Consider the following 15217-nt stretch of genomic DNA (forward strand, 5'->3'; position numbering starts at 1 on the left):
GGACTTCAACTTTCCAGACATCTGCTGGAAATACAACATGGCAGAGAGCAAGCAGTCTAGGAGGTTCCTGCAGTGTGTGGGAGATAACTTCCTCACACAAATGGTAGGTGAGCCTACCAGGGGAGGAGCCTTGCTAGACCTGTTGTTTACAAACAGGGAAGGACTGGTGGGAGGTGTAATGGATGGAGGCCATCTTGGGCTTAGCAACCATGAAATGATAGAATTCTCAATTTTTGTTGAGGCAAGGAAGGTGGTCAGCAAAGCCACCACTATGGACTTCTGGAGGGCAAACTTTGGCCTTTTCAGGACATTGGTTGAGAGAGTCTCTTGGGAGATGGTCCTGAAGGGCAAAGGGGTCCAGGGAGACTGGACATTCTTCAAGAATGAAATCGTAATGGCTCAGGACCAGGCTATTCCCATGCGCCGCAAGACAAACTGCCAAGGAAGATGACTCGCCTGGCTGAACAGGGAGCTTTTGCTAGGACTCAAGAGAAAAAGGAAAGTTTACCATCTTTGGAAGAAAAGGCAGGCAACTCAGGAAGAGTACAGAATACGTTAACAGTAAAAAGAGAGCCAAGGAGAATATCTATCCTTTATTGGATACAGAGGGGAACATTGCCACCAGAGATGAGGTACTTGATGCCTTCTTTACCTCAGTCTTTAATAGTGAGACCAATCATCCTTAGGGTACTCAACCCCCTGAGCTGGAAAGACAGGGACGGAGAGCAGAATATACCCCCCATAATGCAGGAGGAAATAGTTAGTGACCTACTACTCTGTCTGGACACTCACAAGTCTATGGGACCAGATGGGATCCATCCAAGTGTACTGACGGAGCTGGCGGAGGAGCTTGCCAAGCCACTCTCCATCATTTATCAGCAATCCTGGTCAACAGGGGAGGTCCCAGACAACTGGAGGCTTGCCAATGCAACGCCCATTTACAAGAAGGATCAGAGGGAGGATCCACGGAACTACAGGCCTTTCAGCCTGACCTCGGTACCAGGGAAGATTATGGAGTGGTTCATCTTGAGTGCACTCACGTGGCATGTGCAGGGGATCAGGCCCAGCCAGCATGGGTTCATGAAAGGCAGGTCCTGCTTGACCAACCTGATCTCCTTCTGTCGTGGTTTAACCCCAGCCAGCAACTAAACACCACGCAGCCGCTCACTCACTCCCCCCCCACCCAGTGGGATGGGGGAGAAAATCGGGAAAAGAAGCAAAACCCGTGGGTTGAGATAAGAACGGTTTAATAGAACAGAAAAGAAGAAACTAATAATGATAATGATAACACTAATAAAATGACAACAGCAATAATGAAAGGATTGGAATGTACAAATGATGTGCAGTGCAATTGCTCACCACCCGCCAACCGACACCCAGCCAGTCCCCCGAGCGGCGAATCCCTGCCCCCACTTCCCCGTTCCTATACTGGATGGGGTGTCACATGGTATGGAATACCCCGTCGGCCAGTTTAGGTCAGGTGCCCTGGCTGTGTCCTGTGCCAACTTCTTGTGCCCCTCCAGCTTTCTCGCTGGCTGGGCATGAGAAGCTGAAAAATCCTTGACTTTAGTCTAAACACTGCTGAGCAACAACTGAAAACATCAGTGTTATCAACATTCTTCGCATACTGAACTCAAAACATAGCACTGTACCAGCTACTAGGAAGACAGTTAACTCTATCCCAGCTGAAACCAGGACACCTTCTATGACCAGGTGACCTGCCTAGTGGATGAGGGAAGGGCTGTGGCTGTTGTCTACCTGGACTTTAGTAAAGCCTTTGACACCGTTTCCCACAGTGTTTTCCTGGAGAAACTGGCTGCTCATGGCTTGGACGGGTGTACTCTTCACTACATAAAAACTGGCTGGATGGCTGGGCCCAAAGAGTGGTGGTGACTGGAGTTAAATCCAGTTGGCGGCCAGTCACAAGTGGTGTTCCCCAGGGCTCAGTATTGGGGCCAGTTCTGTTTAATGTCTGTATCAATGATCTGGATGAGGGGATTGAATGTACCCTCAGTAAGTTTGTTGATGACACCAAGTTGGGAGGGAGGGTTGATCTGCTTGAGGGGGTGAAGGCTCTCCAGAGGGATCTGGACAGGCTGGATCAATGGGCCAAGGCCAATTGTATGAGGTTCAACAAGGCCAAGTGCTGGGTCCTACTCTTGGGTCACAACAACCCCATGCAATGCTTGGGGAAGAGTGGTTGGAAAGCTGCCCAGCAGAAAAAGACCTGGGGGTGCTTGTTGACAGCCAGCTGAATGTGAGCCAGCAGTGTGCTCATGTGGCCAAGAAGGCCAATGGCATCCTGGCCTGTATCAGAAATAGTGTGGCCAGCAGGAGCATGGAAGCTATTGTTCCCCTGTACTCGGCACTGGTGAGGCCGCACCTCGAGTACTGTGTTCAGTTTTGGGCCCCTCACTACAGGAAAGACATGGAGGTGCTGGAGCTTGTCCAGAGAAGGGCAACCAAGTTGGTGAGGGGCCTGGAGCACAAGTCTTATGAGGAGCGGCTGAGGGAAGTGGGGTTGTTCAGTCTGGAGGAAAGGAGGCTAAGGGGAGACCTTATCGTTCTCTACAACTACCTGAAAGGAGGTTGTAGTGAGGTGGGTGCTGGTCTCTTCTGTCAGGTGGCTGGAGACAGGACGAGAGGAAATGGCCCCAAGTTGTGGCAGGGGAGTTTAGATTGGATATTAGAAAAAAATTCTTTACTGAGAGGGTTGTCAGGCATTGGAATGGGCTGCCCAGGGAAGTGGTTGAGTCACCATCCCTGGAGGTATTCAAAAAGCGCATAGACAAGGCGTTTCAGGACATGGTTTAGTGGGCATGGTTGACAGTTGGACTCGATGATCTTAAAGGTCTTTTCCAGCCTAAATGATTCTATGATTCTATAATTTCTGAGATAGCTGGATGCAGCTGTTAAGGCACAGAGCAGTTCCTGGCCCACCAGCAGCCACCGTTGCCTAAACCTTGACAGTTCTGATCAATACAGTCCCATAGTCTCTGTTGCAGCCACCATCACCACCTGTCCCACAGCACACAGCTTGCAGCTTTCCTCCAAACACCAGAGCTGGCACTAAGAAATCCTGTGTTGCTGCTTGTCCCCCTGCTGCCATGCACTCTCCCTGCCAGTTTCTCCATCACTGTAAGCCAAGCTGTTCCCAGTAGGAAGAGAGACTTCAGAGCTGTATTAATCAAGGTCCAAGAGCACCAGCCAACTGCTCCTCTGCACTGCCAGGCACAGCTGCCCTGCTGCCTCACTCTGCCTGTGTGCCCTTTCCTCCCTGGCATCTCGAGGAGCCTCACAGGCACGTGAAGAGAAAGCAGCTGGTTGTGGAGCCTGGGTGGTCAAGGTGCAAGCTACATGCCCCCTGGCTGCATTGATAGCACACACAGATGAGGCAGGTGGAGCAACCTGCTCCTTTCAGGGTTGTTGCAAGTCCCAGAAGGGTGAGTATGGGTTAGGGAAAAGGGGGCAGGGGTTAAAGTGCCATAAATGAACAGTGATGTAGCCTTGCCACATTCGTGTTGTGCAGTGACACAGAGGACAAAAAGAGCTGTCACCTTTGCATCCCCTGGGCCAGAGGTGCAGGGGCTCCTGGAGCAGGGTGTGATGGATGGACCCGACTCCTTGACCAAACCAGTGGTAGTTTGATTCAAGCTCCAAAGGCAGTAAAGGCCTAGGCCTTAACTGGGCCAAAAACTTCACTAGTTCCAACCTGTTCTCTGAAAGCTCACACAGGAACAGGATGACATGGTGAGCACTGATGCATATGAGCTTGGAAACCGGAACACTGACCGTGTGATTAACACAAGAATAGCAGGCGGTTGTTCCAAGACTCATTTGTCAAGGAACAAAGGAAATTGTGGGTACAAGAAGTCTCATGCTTACCTTTTCTATCGCATGTAATTTGACTGTGAGCCAACCACTTCATTCCATAAATACTACAGCCTAAGTGAGCCTTCTTTGAGCTCTCCTTGCTAAGCAGCTGGCTGCATGGCGGTGATCTCCTCACTCCTCGAGGCTGACAGATCCCTTACCAACTGCAGATCTTTGGTAAGTGAAAGATACCATGCATACCTTGTATTATAGTGCACTAAGATTTTGTATTGGTAACTTTGAATCATTACTCTATGTTCTGTGCAGTAAGTAATAGAGTGAACCTTGCCATCTGTTAAGTCTCGCTTTTGTAATATCTTACTTCATTAAAACCACTGTTGCTGCTACTTTTGGCGATTCTTTAACCAAAAAGTTGAAATCTTCCCTGCAAGAGAGGGACAATGGGCTCTGGTCTTTTGGGGTCTGTTGTCCGTCATTTTTTGTGATGGGATGTTCTCTGAGGCAAGGACCTAAGCGGGGATGGTGGGCTGACCTTGGCCAGCTGCAGGATGCCTGTCCTGATGCTGTCTCATTCCTCAACAAGACACAGGGAGGAAACGTGGTGAAAAAGCTCGTGTGTTGAGATAAAGACAGGGAGATCATTCACCAGTTGCTGTCATGGGCAAAATGGACTTGACTTGGGGAAGGTGATTTGATTTATTGCCAATTAAGATCAACTTGGAGAGTGCGAAACAACCCGCCAAATTAAAACACCACCTTCCCCCACCCTCCCTCTTTGCCAGGCTCGTCTTCGCTCCCAGATCTTCCACCTCCTCCCCTCGAGCAGCCCAGCGGGAAGGAGGAATGGGGGTCGAGGTCAGTCCCTAACCGCTCTTCTCTGCCGCTCGTTCCTCCTCATGCTGCTTCCCTGCCCCAGCGTGGGGTCCCTCCCACAGGCCGCCGTTCCTTCAGGGAACGTCTACCTGCTCCACCGCGTCCTCTCCGGGGGCTGCGGGGGAGCTCCTGCTCCGGCGCCCGCAGCGCTTCCTGCCGCGCCCGTCTCGCTGACCTTGGTGCTGTTCCTCGCTTTATGTTTTTTTTTTCCCCCCAGTCCTCTGCTCGCCTGGCATTTCCCCCCGTTCTTAAGTAGGCTTTCCCAGAAGCGCCGCCAGCTTGGCCCAGGGGCTCCGGCGCGTCCCGCAACTGACTGGAACCGTCGTGACCGGCACAGGGCTGCCCGCGGCCTCCGCCCGCACAGCTCCCCACAACCCCCGCTGCCAGCGCCCGGACAGAGCCGGTACAGAGGGGGAGATAGCGCTTGAAGAAGGAACGTCGTCGTATGCGACAGCAGGGACAGAGAGGGAGGAACAGCGAGGAAGGCGAGCGTGGGGGGAGGGACGTAACTGACAGAGGAGGAAAGCGGAGAGAGCGACCTCGCCTGCGGGACGCCCAGCTCCCGGCGGTAACGCCGAGCTGTTGGGGGTGTCGGGAGGTGGGATCAGAGCCCGCTGCCGAGGCAGCAGCCCTCCTGAGACCGGTCAAGAAGACGCCAAGGCCGGACCTCTGGCTCCGGGCATGGTAACAAAGCGGTGGGTAGTAGGAAGCGGCCGCTTTTGCTGCCTCTCTTCGGCTGTGTGGAAGGCAGGGCGCTAAACAAGCCGTGAGGTGCTCTGTCAGCACCGGGAGTGCCGGGCTGGTCGACAAGGAGGATTTAGTCTTCCCTGGAGGAAGGTGTTTTGTTCTCCCCTTGTGCCTCACACAAGCCTTTCACAGCCTCTTCTCCTTGGTATCTCAGCCACTAAAATTATCTCCCTGCCTTTCGTGTGCTTTCTCCTTGTCAGTTTCACCGGCTCCCCCCCTGTGCCCCCCCCCTTCCTGATTTGAACATCCAGAAAGGAGAAAACAAGAGGCAGAAACACCTGATAAACCCGGCAGTTTAGAACAGCGGGGGCGGGGGGGGGGGGGGAGGAGGGGGAAATGAATTAGAAAATGTGAGGAGCATCACTAAGACCTCCCTCTGTGTTAGTGTTTTAACACTGAAATCATAAAGCCCCAGGAAACCGTTTTCCAATGGGGTAATAACATTACAGATTAATTTTTAACACTGAAAAATGCATTTTTTTTTCTCTTCAGCTGCCCTGTTTGTACTGGCCGCAGGATGCTACTGAGCACACCGTGTGGCAGAGTGAACTAAGGTGTACAAGGAGCAATCAACTTGACATTGGATAATGCCCAGGAAGCTTAAAAGAAATTTAACGTATCTGTAACCATTTCTTTGTTTTTCTTCCCTCCCTTCACCCCACAAATAGTAGGGACATTTTTACCATATCTCCAAAACTTATTTACAGTCACATGCTCATGGTGGGGAAGACTTGTCCCTGAAGGAACCATTAGGAGTTTCACCACCAGAATCAATCTTTCCGAACGTCACCTAAGATTTTAATCTACATGTACATCCTCACTTACTCGTCCCCTACCACCCACTCAGTAAAAACTGTTCTGAGTAGACTGCAGGCTGCATGTTATCATGTATGCCATGATAAACAAATATCATAACTCATGCACAAACAATTCAGAAACAGTTCAGCTACACATATATAAATATTAGCAAAATGGAAGAAAAGGAGATATTAAGTATAAGGTGGCTTAATAATAAATTTCATATTTATAGAGTTAATAATTCCTGTTTTCTCCATTATGTAGAATATGGAGAAATCAGAAGAACATTGGAAAAAATATAAGAGAATAAAAGAGGTTGTAGGTTTTTGTTTGTGGGTTGCTGCTGTATGAGTACCTTGGAGATGGTGAATTTTTTTCCCTTGAGGGATTTCTGGTTCATTTTTCATGACAAGGAAAACAGCCTGTGGAGCAAAATGAAGGTACATGTAGCAGCATTTAAATCACCTAGCTAAGGTCTGCTGCTAGAACATTATATCAACTTTTGGTTTTAAAAGTGTTTGGAGGTAAAGAAAATAGTGTGGTAAATAATAAATTTACTTGCCTTCAGACTGGGTTGTGAAACACCTCAGAGAGTGGATGGATACTGCTGATGAAGATAAAAAAGACATGTTGGACTATTTGTCTAAGTGCAACAGAAGAATTTATAAGACTTGACAGTTTTGGATGTTTATTAGGATTTAGCTGTGTTCTAGGGAAGAGTAATGAAAGTCATAAGTGATTGCAGCATGATGGAAATTGGCATCTGGAGGTAACAGGAGGAGCCCAAGTTGTCTCCACTAGTGCAACAAACAACCCTGAAAAGCAGGAAGCTGAACTGTGAGGTTGCATTGTCACTTTACCTATTGGGGAGCATATTTATTTGATGACTTTTGTCTGTTGGAGGTGGTGAACAGAATCCAGAATGTTTTGTCTGAAGTGGTAAAATATTCCTTTATTAAATCCATGTCCAAAAAAAAAAAAATCTCAATTTTTGTAAAATGCAGTAGTTATTACAGTATTTTTGTTTACTTACCTTTAAGAAAAAAGAGCTCTAAGAAATACATTTTTTCTGTGAACATACCACAGATGCAAGTAATAAATGAGGACTCTCATCACAGTTTATATCATTTCTCAATTCCCACTCTTTGTGCTAAGTACTATTTAAAAGCCATTATTAATGAGACAGAAAGTGTGAGGTCCTTTAAGACAGTTACCTGGCACTGTCTTCAGCTTGCTTCTCTGGGGAGTGCTATTTTGATTATTTGTCTTCTGTTTCAGTCGCTCTGGGGCTAATGTTGTACTTCCACTATCAGAGGAACTGTGCAGCAGTAAACCCACGCTGTGCCAGCCCCTTCCTTTGGTAAGTACAATTTAAAATTCTGGAGAACCTCCTTTCTCTCTTGCTGTCTGCTCTGAACTGAACATACGCCCTTTAGAACGGCAGGTTTTCAGAATGTAAGTCTGGCAGACCTCGTCTGCCTATTGCATGACAATCAGAAGATGCACATGATTTTATAATTATCTTTTAGATTTCAGCTAAAGGATCCCTCATTTCCAGATATGGCAGAAAGGCTCTGGGTTTGGCAGGGAAAACTCATGAGGATTTGTTTTATTTTACTGGGAGAGGGTGGGATTTGCTCCTCCAGACTCCGGTCACAGAATGGGCCATTGCTCTGTCACCATATTGATCAGTTTTCTGGGAAACCAGCTGAGTTACAAGACATGAGACCTATTTCTTCATCTGGTCTATGTTTCCTGGCTGGCTTCAAGGCCATCTTCTGAACACACATGCACATTTGGGGCTATGAGAGAAGGTATGGACTAGTTGGTAAGTTGCCTTTCCACATCTTTACAGCTCAGTCCATAGCTGATCCTGAGGAAGATTAATTTATTCTCATTCTTAATTTGGCTGGCACCAGATGTCCTACAGAGATTTCGAGATGCATACTTGAATGTGCCACACACCTGACTGCTGGTTTCTGAGACCACAGACATCTCTGCAGAGCTAGGCTATGATGAAGATGGGACTATTGCAATGGGTCAGACTAATCCATGTGGGCAAAGGGAGATTAAAGCCATAGAGGCAGCATCTTGTCTTGCCCTGCTGAACGTGGTGAACACGCTTACAGATCTCAACCAGAAAGTCTCCAATGGCATGAACAAATACAACTTGAAAACAATGTGCCTTCACTCTGGCAAGCCCTGCAGACATAATAGCTTTTTAGGCTGCTGAGATCAAGCAGCCTGAAGTGTCTGGAATGCCAGTCACCACATTTCACACCAGCTGAAATATTTAGCAGTGCAATCTGCAAGGATCATAAATACGAATATTAAATTCTTGAAAGAGCAGATACAGAAAAATATTTCTCTTATGAAAATCACAAACAAATGCAGTTCCTTCCAAATCCCAACATCTTCTGAAACTGTTCTCTGAGCAGAAACATCTGTCTCTTGGATAAGACCAAGTCTTTTTTAATATAACACCGCCTCTGATTTTCTTCCTCCCTTAATCTGCTTTTAGCCTTGTCAGCTGTGCCAAGGGTCTGGGATGAAATTGCCAGTTCTTAGCCATATGCTACAGCCACAGTAGGATGTTGAGATATGGATGATCACCTCCAGGAAGTACTTGCTGTATTCAAAAGGTGTGGGAGAACACAGGTTTTGGCGGAGGAAGAGTGCAGCTGATGGTTGTCCTGAGTTTAAATTTTTATGGAAGAGACTGGTGTTTAGTGCATTGCCCCTGGATTATCACTACAGCCAGACCAAAAACAGTAGATGAAAAAACTCTGCTTCAGGACCCAGAATACTTTCCTTTGGATAATTAGGTTCTGCAGACTTGAGAGTGGATGTCTGAGTCTCAGTCTCCCTCGTTCCCCTATCCTCTTTCAGAACATGCTATGGAGGATAACCAGTCCTGTGAGTCTCAAGCAATTTCTGAATCTTGCACAGTTTCCTAGTCACACTCTGCATCATTTCTGAGTATCTTTCCTGGAGATTAAAACTAACACTTTACCATATATATGGAGACAGAAATGCACTACATTTTCTGTGTGGGATATTGTCACTGAGGTGCAAGGGCATTTGAAATGTGTTTGGAACAAGATGCTTGCTCCTTTTCTGCTGGTATTTAAAAAGTGGCTTCTGATTTTGGGTGTTTGGCTCCAGGTAAATGCTAGTTTCCAAAGGAGTCAAATATTTACACCACCACAGGACATGTGGGAATTCTGTCTTACCTCTTACACTGGTAGCTGCTGATGGCTGTTCTGCTCCTGGACCCTGCACACTGTAATAAAACAGGCATGGATCATGGTCATACATACTCATAAAGTGCTTTAACAATGCTGGATGCATGGTTGGACACAAGAGGAGACGTAGGAAGCAAATCCTTATCAGGACTCCAATTTGAGTGCAAATGAAGAGCAGTACTCACTTTCTCTGGAGCAGTGGCCTTCATTCTTGTTTTATTTGTGGGTCCCTAGCAGATTTCCAGTAGGAAAGCAGGCTCACCCATATAGCAAATATTAACTGCGTGGTAATAGCTTTCCTTTTCTAATCCTAAAAGGATGCTCAAGTGCCAGGACTAAAATTGTTACTGTAGAACATCCTGTTGTGAATAGTGTCAGAATCTCAGTCATTCTTAAGGACACTGAAGAGGAGAAAGGGAAACCCTCTCCGAAACAGGCTGAAGGCTGTTCTTTTCATCTGTCATAAAGCGTCCCTTTCTGTTACAAGGTCTCTTCCTTCTCATTGGTATTCCCACTTTGGCTGTCACCCTGCAGGGCGGGGCTGCAACAGAGGGAACTAAAGGCCTGGACTCCTCTCCTGCTTTTCTCAGAGAGGTGCTGGCCCTTTTGGCAGTGGTGAAATGAAGATCTTCTCTGGGACAGGGTTTAGGCAACAATGCTAAAGTGCCAGATAACCTGGCAGAGGCCACTACACTACCTTTCAGAGGCAATGGGGGAGAGACTTGGCAGCACCTGGGGAAGGGTTGAAGGAACTCCCCAAAAGGTTAAATATTTCTGGTGGTGTTTGGGGTTAAAGTGTGAGGCACTGGAACTGCCTATATTGCATAAAAAGTTTTAACTAAGTAGCTTCACAAGTTGGGTAGGAAGAAGTAGCTAACACCCATCCCAAACAGTTGCCTCCACCATTTGTGTGTGACAGGGTAGAGGTGATGGATGGCCTTTGTAGGACAGACTCACAGAACCCATAGTCCTCTCTCGGTGCTTTGTAAGCAGTGTGAGTGATGCACTTCTTTTCTATTAAACCTAACAATTACGCATTCTATTTATACACAAAATCTTTTGCAAAGCTAAGGACTGAGATTTAAAAGCCAAGAAGTTTACTTTTAATCCATTGGTTGAAGTCTTCAGGAAGAAAATTGTGAATCTGCAGGGAATAGTCTAGTTGTTATGGTCACAGCTTTGACACACACTTTGGGTGTCCATGAATAATGTCACAGAATATGCCCAGGCTGCTCCTGCTCTCCCTCCCCACCGCCGCGGCCGCTGTTTTTTGGAGCCTTGCAAACAGAACCGCAGCTAGGACAACAGTGTCACCTGCTGGTAAGAGAAATATGACTGCCGGCTGCGTGCTGTTCTCATTTCCACTGCACATCGCCGATTGCTTTTATGTGTTCTGTGAGAATACCGCTTCTCACCTTTACATTAAAGGTGACAATGCGGTGAAGCGGTGCCAGTAACAGATTCAGACATGACAGTATTTCTTTCAATTTCTGTGTTATTTAAACACTAAAGATTTTCCAAGTTTTGCTTGACAAATTATAGAGTGGCTTTGGTGATACAGCTTTTGTTTATGTTAGTTATATTATTTTAATACAGTTTTAAAATCGAGGCTGATACTAAGCCACATTTTGTTCTGCATTTGCTGTTGGTTAAGAATACATAAAAACATAGTATGAATATCACCTGCTCACCCTAAAACCTTCACATAAAAGTCTGGCAATCTCACACTTCTGTATATGTCTAACACACACGTATGTATGTATTTCACAAGGGTAGTCAAATAAGTGATCATGCAGAAGAAAACTGCAAGAAAAGCAATTCTGCCCAGGAAACACCCGCAGAAGGAAATGTCTCTCCTGCTAAGGACTGCTCAGTATCACAAAAACAATTGGTATGATTTCTCCAGTACCATTTTATTATCAAGATACTTACCATTGCCTTCAATGTCTTCTATAATTACAAAAATAAAAAGCTGGAATCAATAGGGAAATATCAGTAATAACAACAGTGAAATGAGTCAAGTTTGCAGTGCAGTGATTTAGAGGGCTAAGAGTACTTCTGAGATCAAATGAAATAGTAAGTAGGGAAATAGGAGAAGTACTCTTAGAGGGAGGACTATCTCCATAGCTTATTATTTGTTTCCGACATGAAATTGCACAATTCATGATCATGGACAATGATGATGCTGAGGCATATTTTTTGCACTGAAAATCTACCCCAGACTCAAAAGCAGAAATGTCTGAATAGTGTAGGTGCATGAGATAACCCTATAGGTTTTCAGGAGGATGCAACTGAAGATGCACAGCATCAACAACTTTGTAAATAAGTGCACTCAAGTGCACAGTTATTTCCAAATCACTGTATCAGCAGATTGGACTGAACTGCCATTGATTTACCCATGAGAAGCAATGAAGGCACTCACTTGTTTGTAAAAAATGACTGTGGACTCTGAAAGGAATGACGTACACCAGGAAAGCTGAGGGGTGGCAAGTTACCTCCATTTACCAAAGAGGAGAAAAGATAAATTTGTATGTAAGTTTGTGCCTTTGCATAATGAATGACAAGTGTATGTGCAATGTCCACAGTTATTGTCCAAAGAGAAATTGTTTGACAAAATGCCTATGATGGTTTGCATTGACTTTAGGCATGACTTTCAACCTACATGGGCTATGTGGAATGGCCATACAGAGAGCTGATGTTTTAATCTCCAAAACTATTTAGCAGTTTTAGCTAACTGCAAACACGAATTCCATAAAGTAGGCAAGAAAATGCTCCCTCCTATTTCTCAAAACTTTGCTCAGTTTAGCTTCTTTATTTTTGTCTATGCTTTTTTTCATACTCCTCACTTGTGCAAATGCTTCTTTCCTGCACTAGTTGCCCCTCCAGACATTTCTCTTGCCCCCAGATTGTTTGGACAAAGATGGTTTCTAGGCATCTGAGGGAGCAGTGAAGGTAAGGGTGAATCCAGCTGAGATGCTTATAATCATAGTACTTGTTTTTACATTATGGATAAAGTAGAAGAAAAAAATACATGGTTCTCCCTCCCACAAGACAACTTTCATACTCTACGCCACTGTACCAATCATGTATTCAGGGTCATGCTTCCCTTTCCTGTCATGATGCACAGTCAGTCAAAGGAATACTCAATTAACAGTCAGACAAGCAAACATTTTAAACAGTGTGATCTTAATTTAGGTTGCTTTGTTTTCCTACCTGTGTTAAATTATCAAGAATATTAATTTTAATGTCATTTGAAAGCAAGTGAGGACATTTGGCAGCTAGCAAATATTTGTTCTAATTGTACTAATTATAAACTTTCTGTTGTTTCTTTATAGCAGCAACTTGAGAGACAATTAAAATGCTTAGCTTTTCAAAATCCAGGACCTCAGGTAGCTGACTTCAATCCTGAAACTAGAGAGCAGAAAAAGAAAGCATGCATGTCACAGATGAAACAAGGTCTTTTTAATAAGCGCAAGTAAGATGTGCTAATTTATTACTTATTTTATTTTAAAAAATGTCTAGTATGCTGTTTACTGAATATAAATTGAATGAATAAAAGCATAATATTTTGCAGACAGATTTCTTATTACATAACAGCTGTGTTGGGAAAACAAGTTTTTTCTGTGTGACAAGAGAATTTTGATTTACTACTTTGGCACGCTTTCATTTTTAATAACAGTGGCTATTGCAATTAGGATATAATGCTGGTATTTCATTATGCTGTGAGGTTGTTAAAGAGGAAATATTTGCTCCTGGACAGATGTTTTCCGCATTTACTTGGTTTAGTCTTTGAACATGTTGAAGCATTCTCTGAGAATCACTTTTTCTTCTCTTTCACAGAACTACAAAGAAGTATGACAAACATGGCAGGCTGCTTTGTAATAACATTGATTTGTGTGATTGCCTGGAAAAGAACTGCCTGGGTTGCTTCTATCCCTGCCCCAAATGCAATTCAAACAAATGCGGACCAGAATGTCGCTGCAACAGGAAATGGGTTTATGATACAATTGAAACTGAAGCTGGGAATGTGATCAGTGTGTTGCCATTTTCTGTCCCTGACTGATTTTGTTCTGGTAGTTTTTGCACCTGAGCAAAGTTCTTCTTCACATTTTATTATAGTAAATCTTGGCTTTATGAATTGTCTCTAGTGAAGTGCCTGGCAGTGGGGCTTGTGCTTCTTTATTGCTGCCTACTTAGCAGACTTTAACCTTCCCCATTTGTGGGATACTTGGAAAGTAATGCACACATAGTGAACAATCCAGGCACGATGGACCTGATTAACTTGTGAACCAAGGACGCTTTGCAGGCAACAGGCCTCAAAGACGCTTTGTAGGCAGCAGGCCTCAAGGATGCTTTGCAAGCAACTGGCCTCAAGGACGCTTTGTTAAGGATAATTGTTGTTACAATTTTGATGGAACAAGCACAAAAAAGCAGGACAAAGTTGGGCCTACGTGACGGAAAGGAGGACACAGAACAGGGTACAGGCGGGGGGAATCATTCGTGTGATCAGAAAGTCTTATCCAATCAAACTGTTGCTTTAGGCGCGTGGACAGCACATGCTAACCAATCTTTAATCAGCTTATGCGTGATCGGGAACCAAAATGAGTATATAAACTGAGCTATTAGGGCAATAAAGTGACATCTGCTTGATCACATTGATTGTGTGCAGTGTCCGTGACTTCCGCGTCAACACCCATTAAGTAAAAGTATGCATTTCATTCTTCCTCATCGTTGTGAGCTTTACTGAGGCATCTAGTCAGTCCTCTCTAAATCTTGACTTTCTAAAACTGAAGGTGACTGGACTGCTGTGGGAAGACAATTTTTTTACCCTTGGAAGTTGAACCACATTACTTGTAATGAGTTTTTTTTCTTGCCAATTTCTCTGCTTGTTCATTTACTCAGATGTGTGACACAGCTCGCTCTTTTGTGAATGCTTGTCCAAGTGTCTTTTCCTTCTGATGCATTCACGTCTTGTATAAATGAGGCAGGGGTCACTTGAGATAACAGTTCTTTGAAACTAGGTCACGACTTTCCACGTCCCTCTGTATATAGAGGAGAGTGGAAATGACTGCAATTCTTTCTTGCTGCCCAGGCTACAAGACTGAAACCAACATGTTCAGTCAGCATTTTTTTTACAGCATATGGCACACTCAACCTTGATCGGTCATTAATTATATAACTAGAGATAAACGGATTGGATATTTTTTCCTCTGAACAGAGAAGTCTCTTCAGTTCTGGGAGTTTCATCTTCATGCAAGACATGACAGATTTCAAATAGCATAACTTACACCCAGTCTTCTTATTAGGTAGGTGTTCTCATTCATGATGGGCAGTCACACCCTTTTTGAAGAGTGAGGGTCCCTCTGGATCTTGAAGGGGGGAAGGCTGCAGATTGCCACAGGCAATCTCCAGGAGTGTGCTGCTAGTGGGGAATCATTCATTGGGCCCAGTGCTTGCTGTTTTTGAGGAGACTCTCCCAACTTCGAATGTGGCACCACTTTTCTCACCTACAGGAGGTCATTCTCTGTGGACAAAGACCTCCTGCTCCAAGGCAGAGATATCTCCCAGTAGAAGAAACTTCCTGGAACAGATCCCAAGAATTCCTTAACACCACAATCTCCTTCTGACTTGATACCTTGCAAAGATTTGTTGTTCCTCTCAACTAATGACACCTCAGTACTTAAGCCTGTAGCATAAAAACACCCAGTACCAAAAAACTT

At 45.1% G+C, this 15217-nt stretch overlaps 1 protein-coding gene across 1 annotated transcript; it reads left to right on the plus strand.

The window, feature by feature from the left end:
- The first annotated feature begins 11241 nt into the window (after positions 1 to 11241).
- ARL14EPL (ADP ribosylation factor like GTPase 14 effector protein like) lies at positions 11242 to 13631 on the plus strand. The gene is made up of 3 exons (XM_052778199.1): positions 11242 to 11388; positions 12833 to 12972; positions 13338 to 13631. Exons 1-3 carry the CDS (start codon positions 11251 to 11253, stop codon positions 13558 to 13560), a joined length of 501 nt encoding a protein of 166 aa, XP_052634159.1. The 5' UTR covers positions 11242 to 11250; the 3' UTR covers positions 13561 to 13631.
- Positions 13632 to 15217: the final 1586 nt, after the last annotated feature.

This window comes from Harpia harpyja, chromosome Z (assembly GCF_026419915.1).
Source record: "Harpia harpyja isolate bHarHar1 chromosome Z, bHarHar1 primary haplotype, whole genome shotgun sequence".
In the NCBI taxonomy this organism is placed as follows: Eukaryota; Metazoa; Chordata; class Aves; order Accipitriformes; family Accipitridae; genus Harpia; species Harpia harpyja.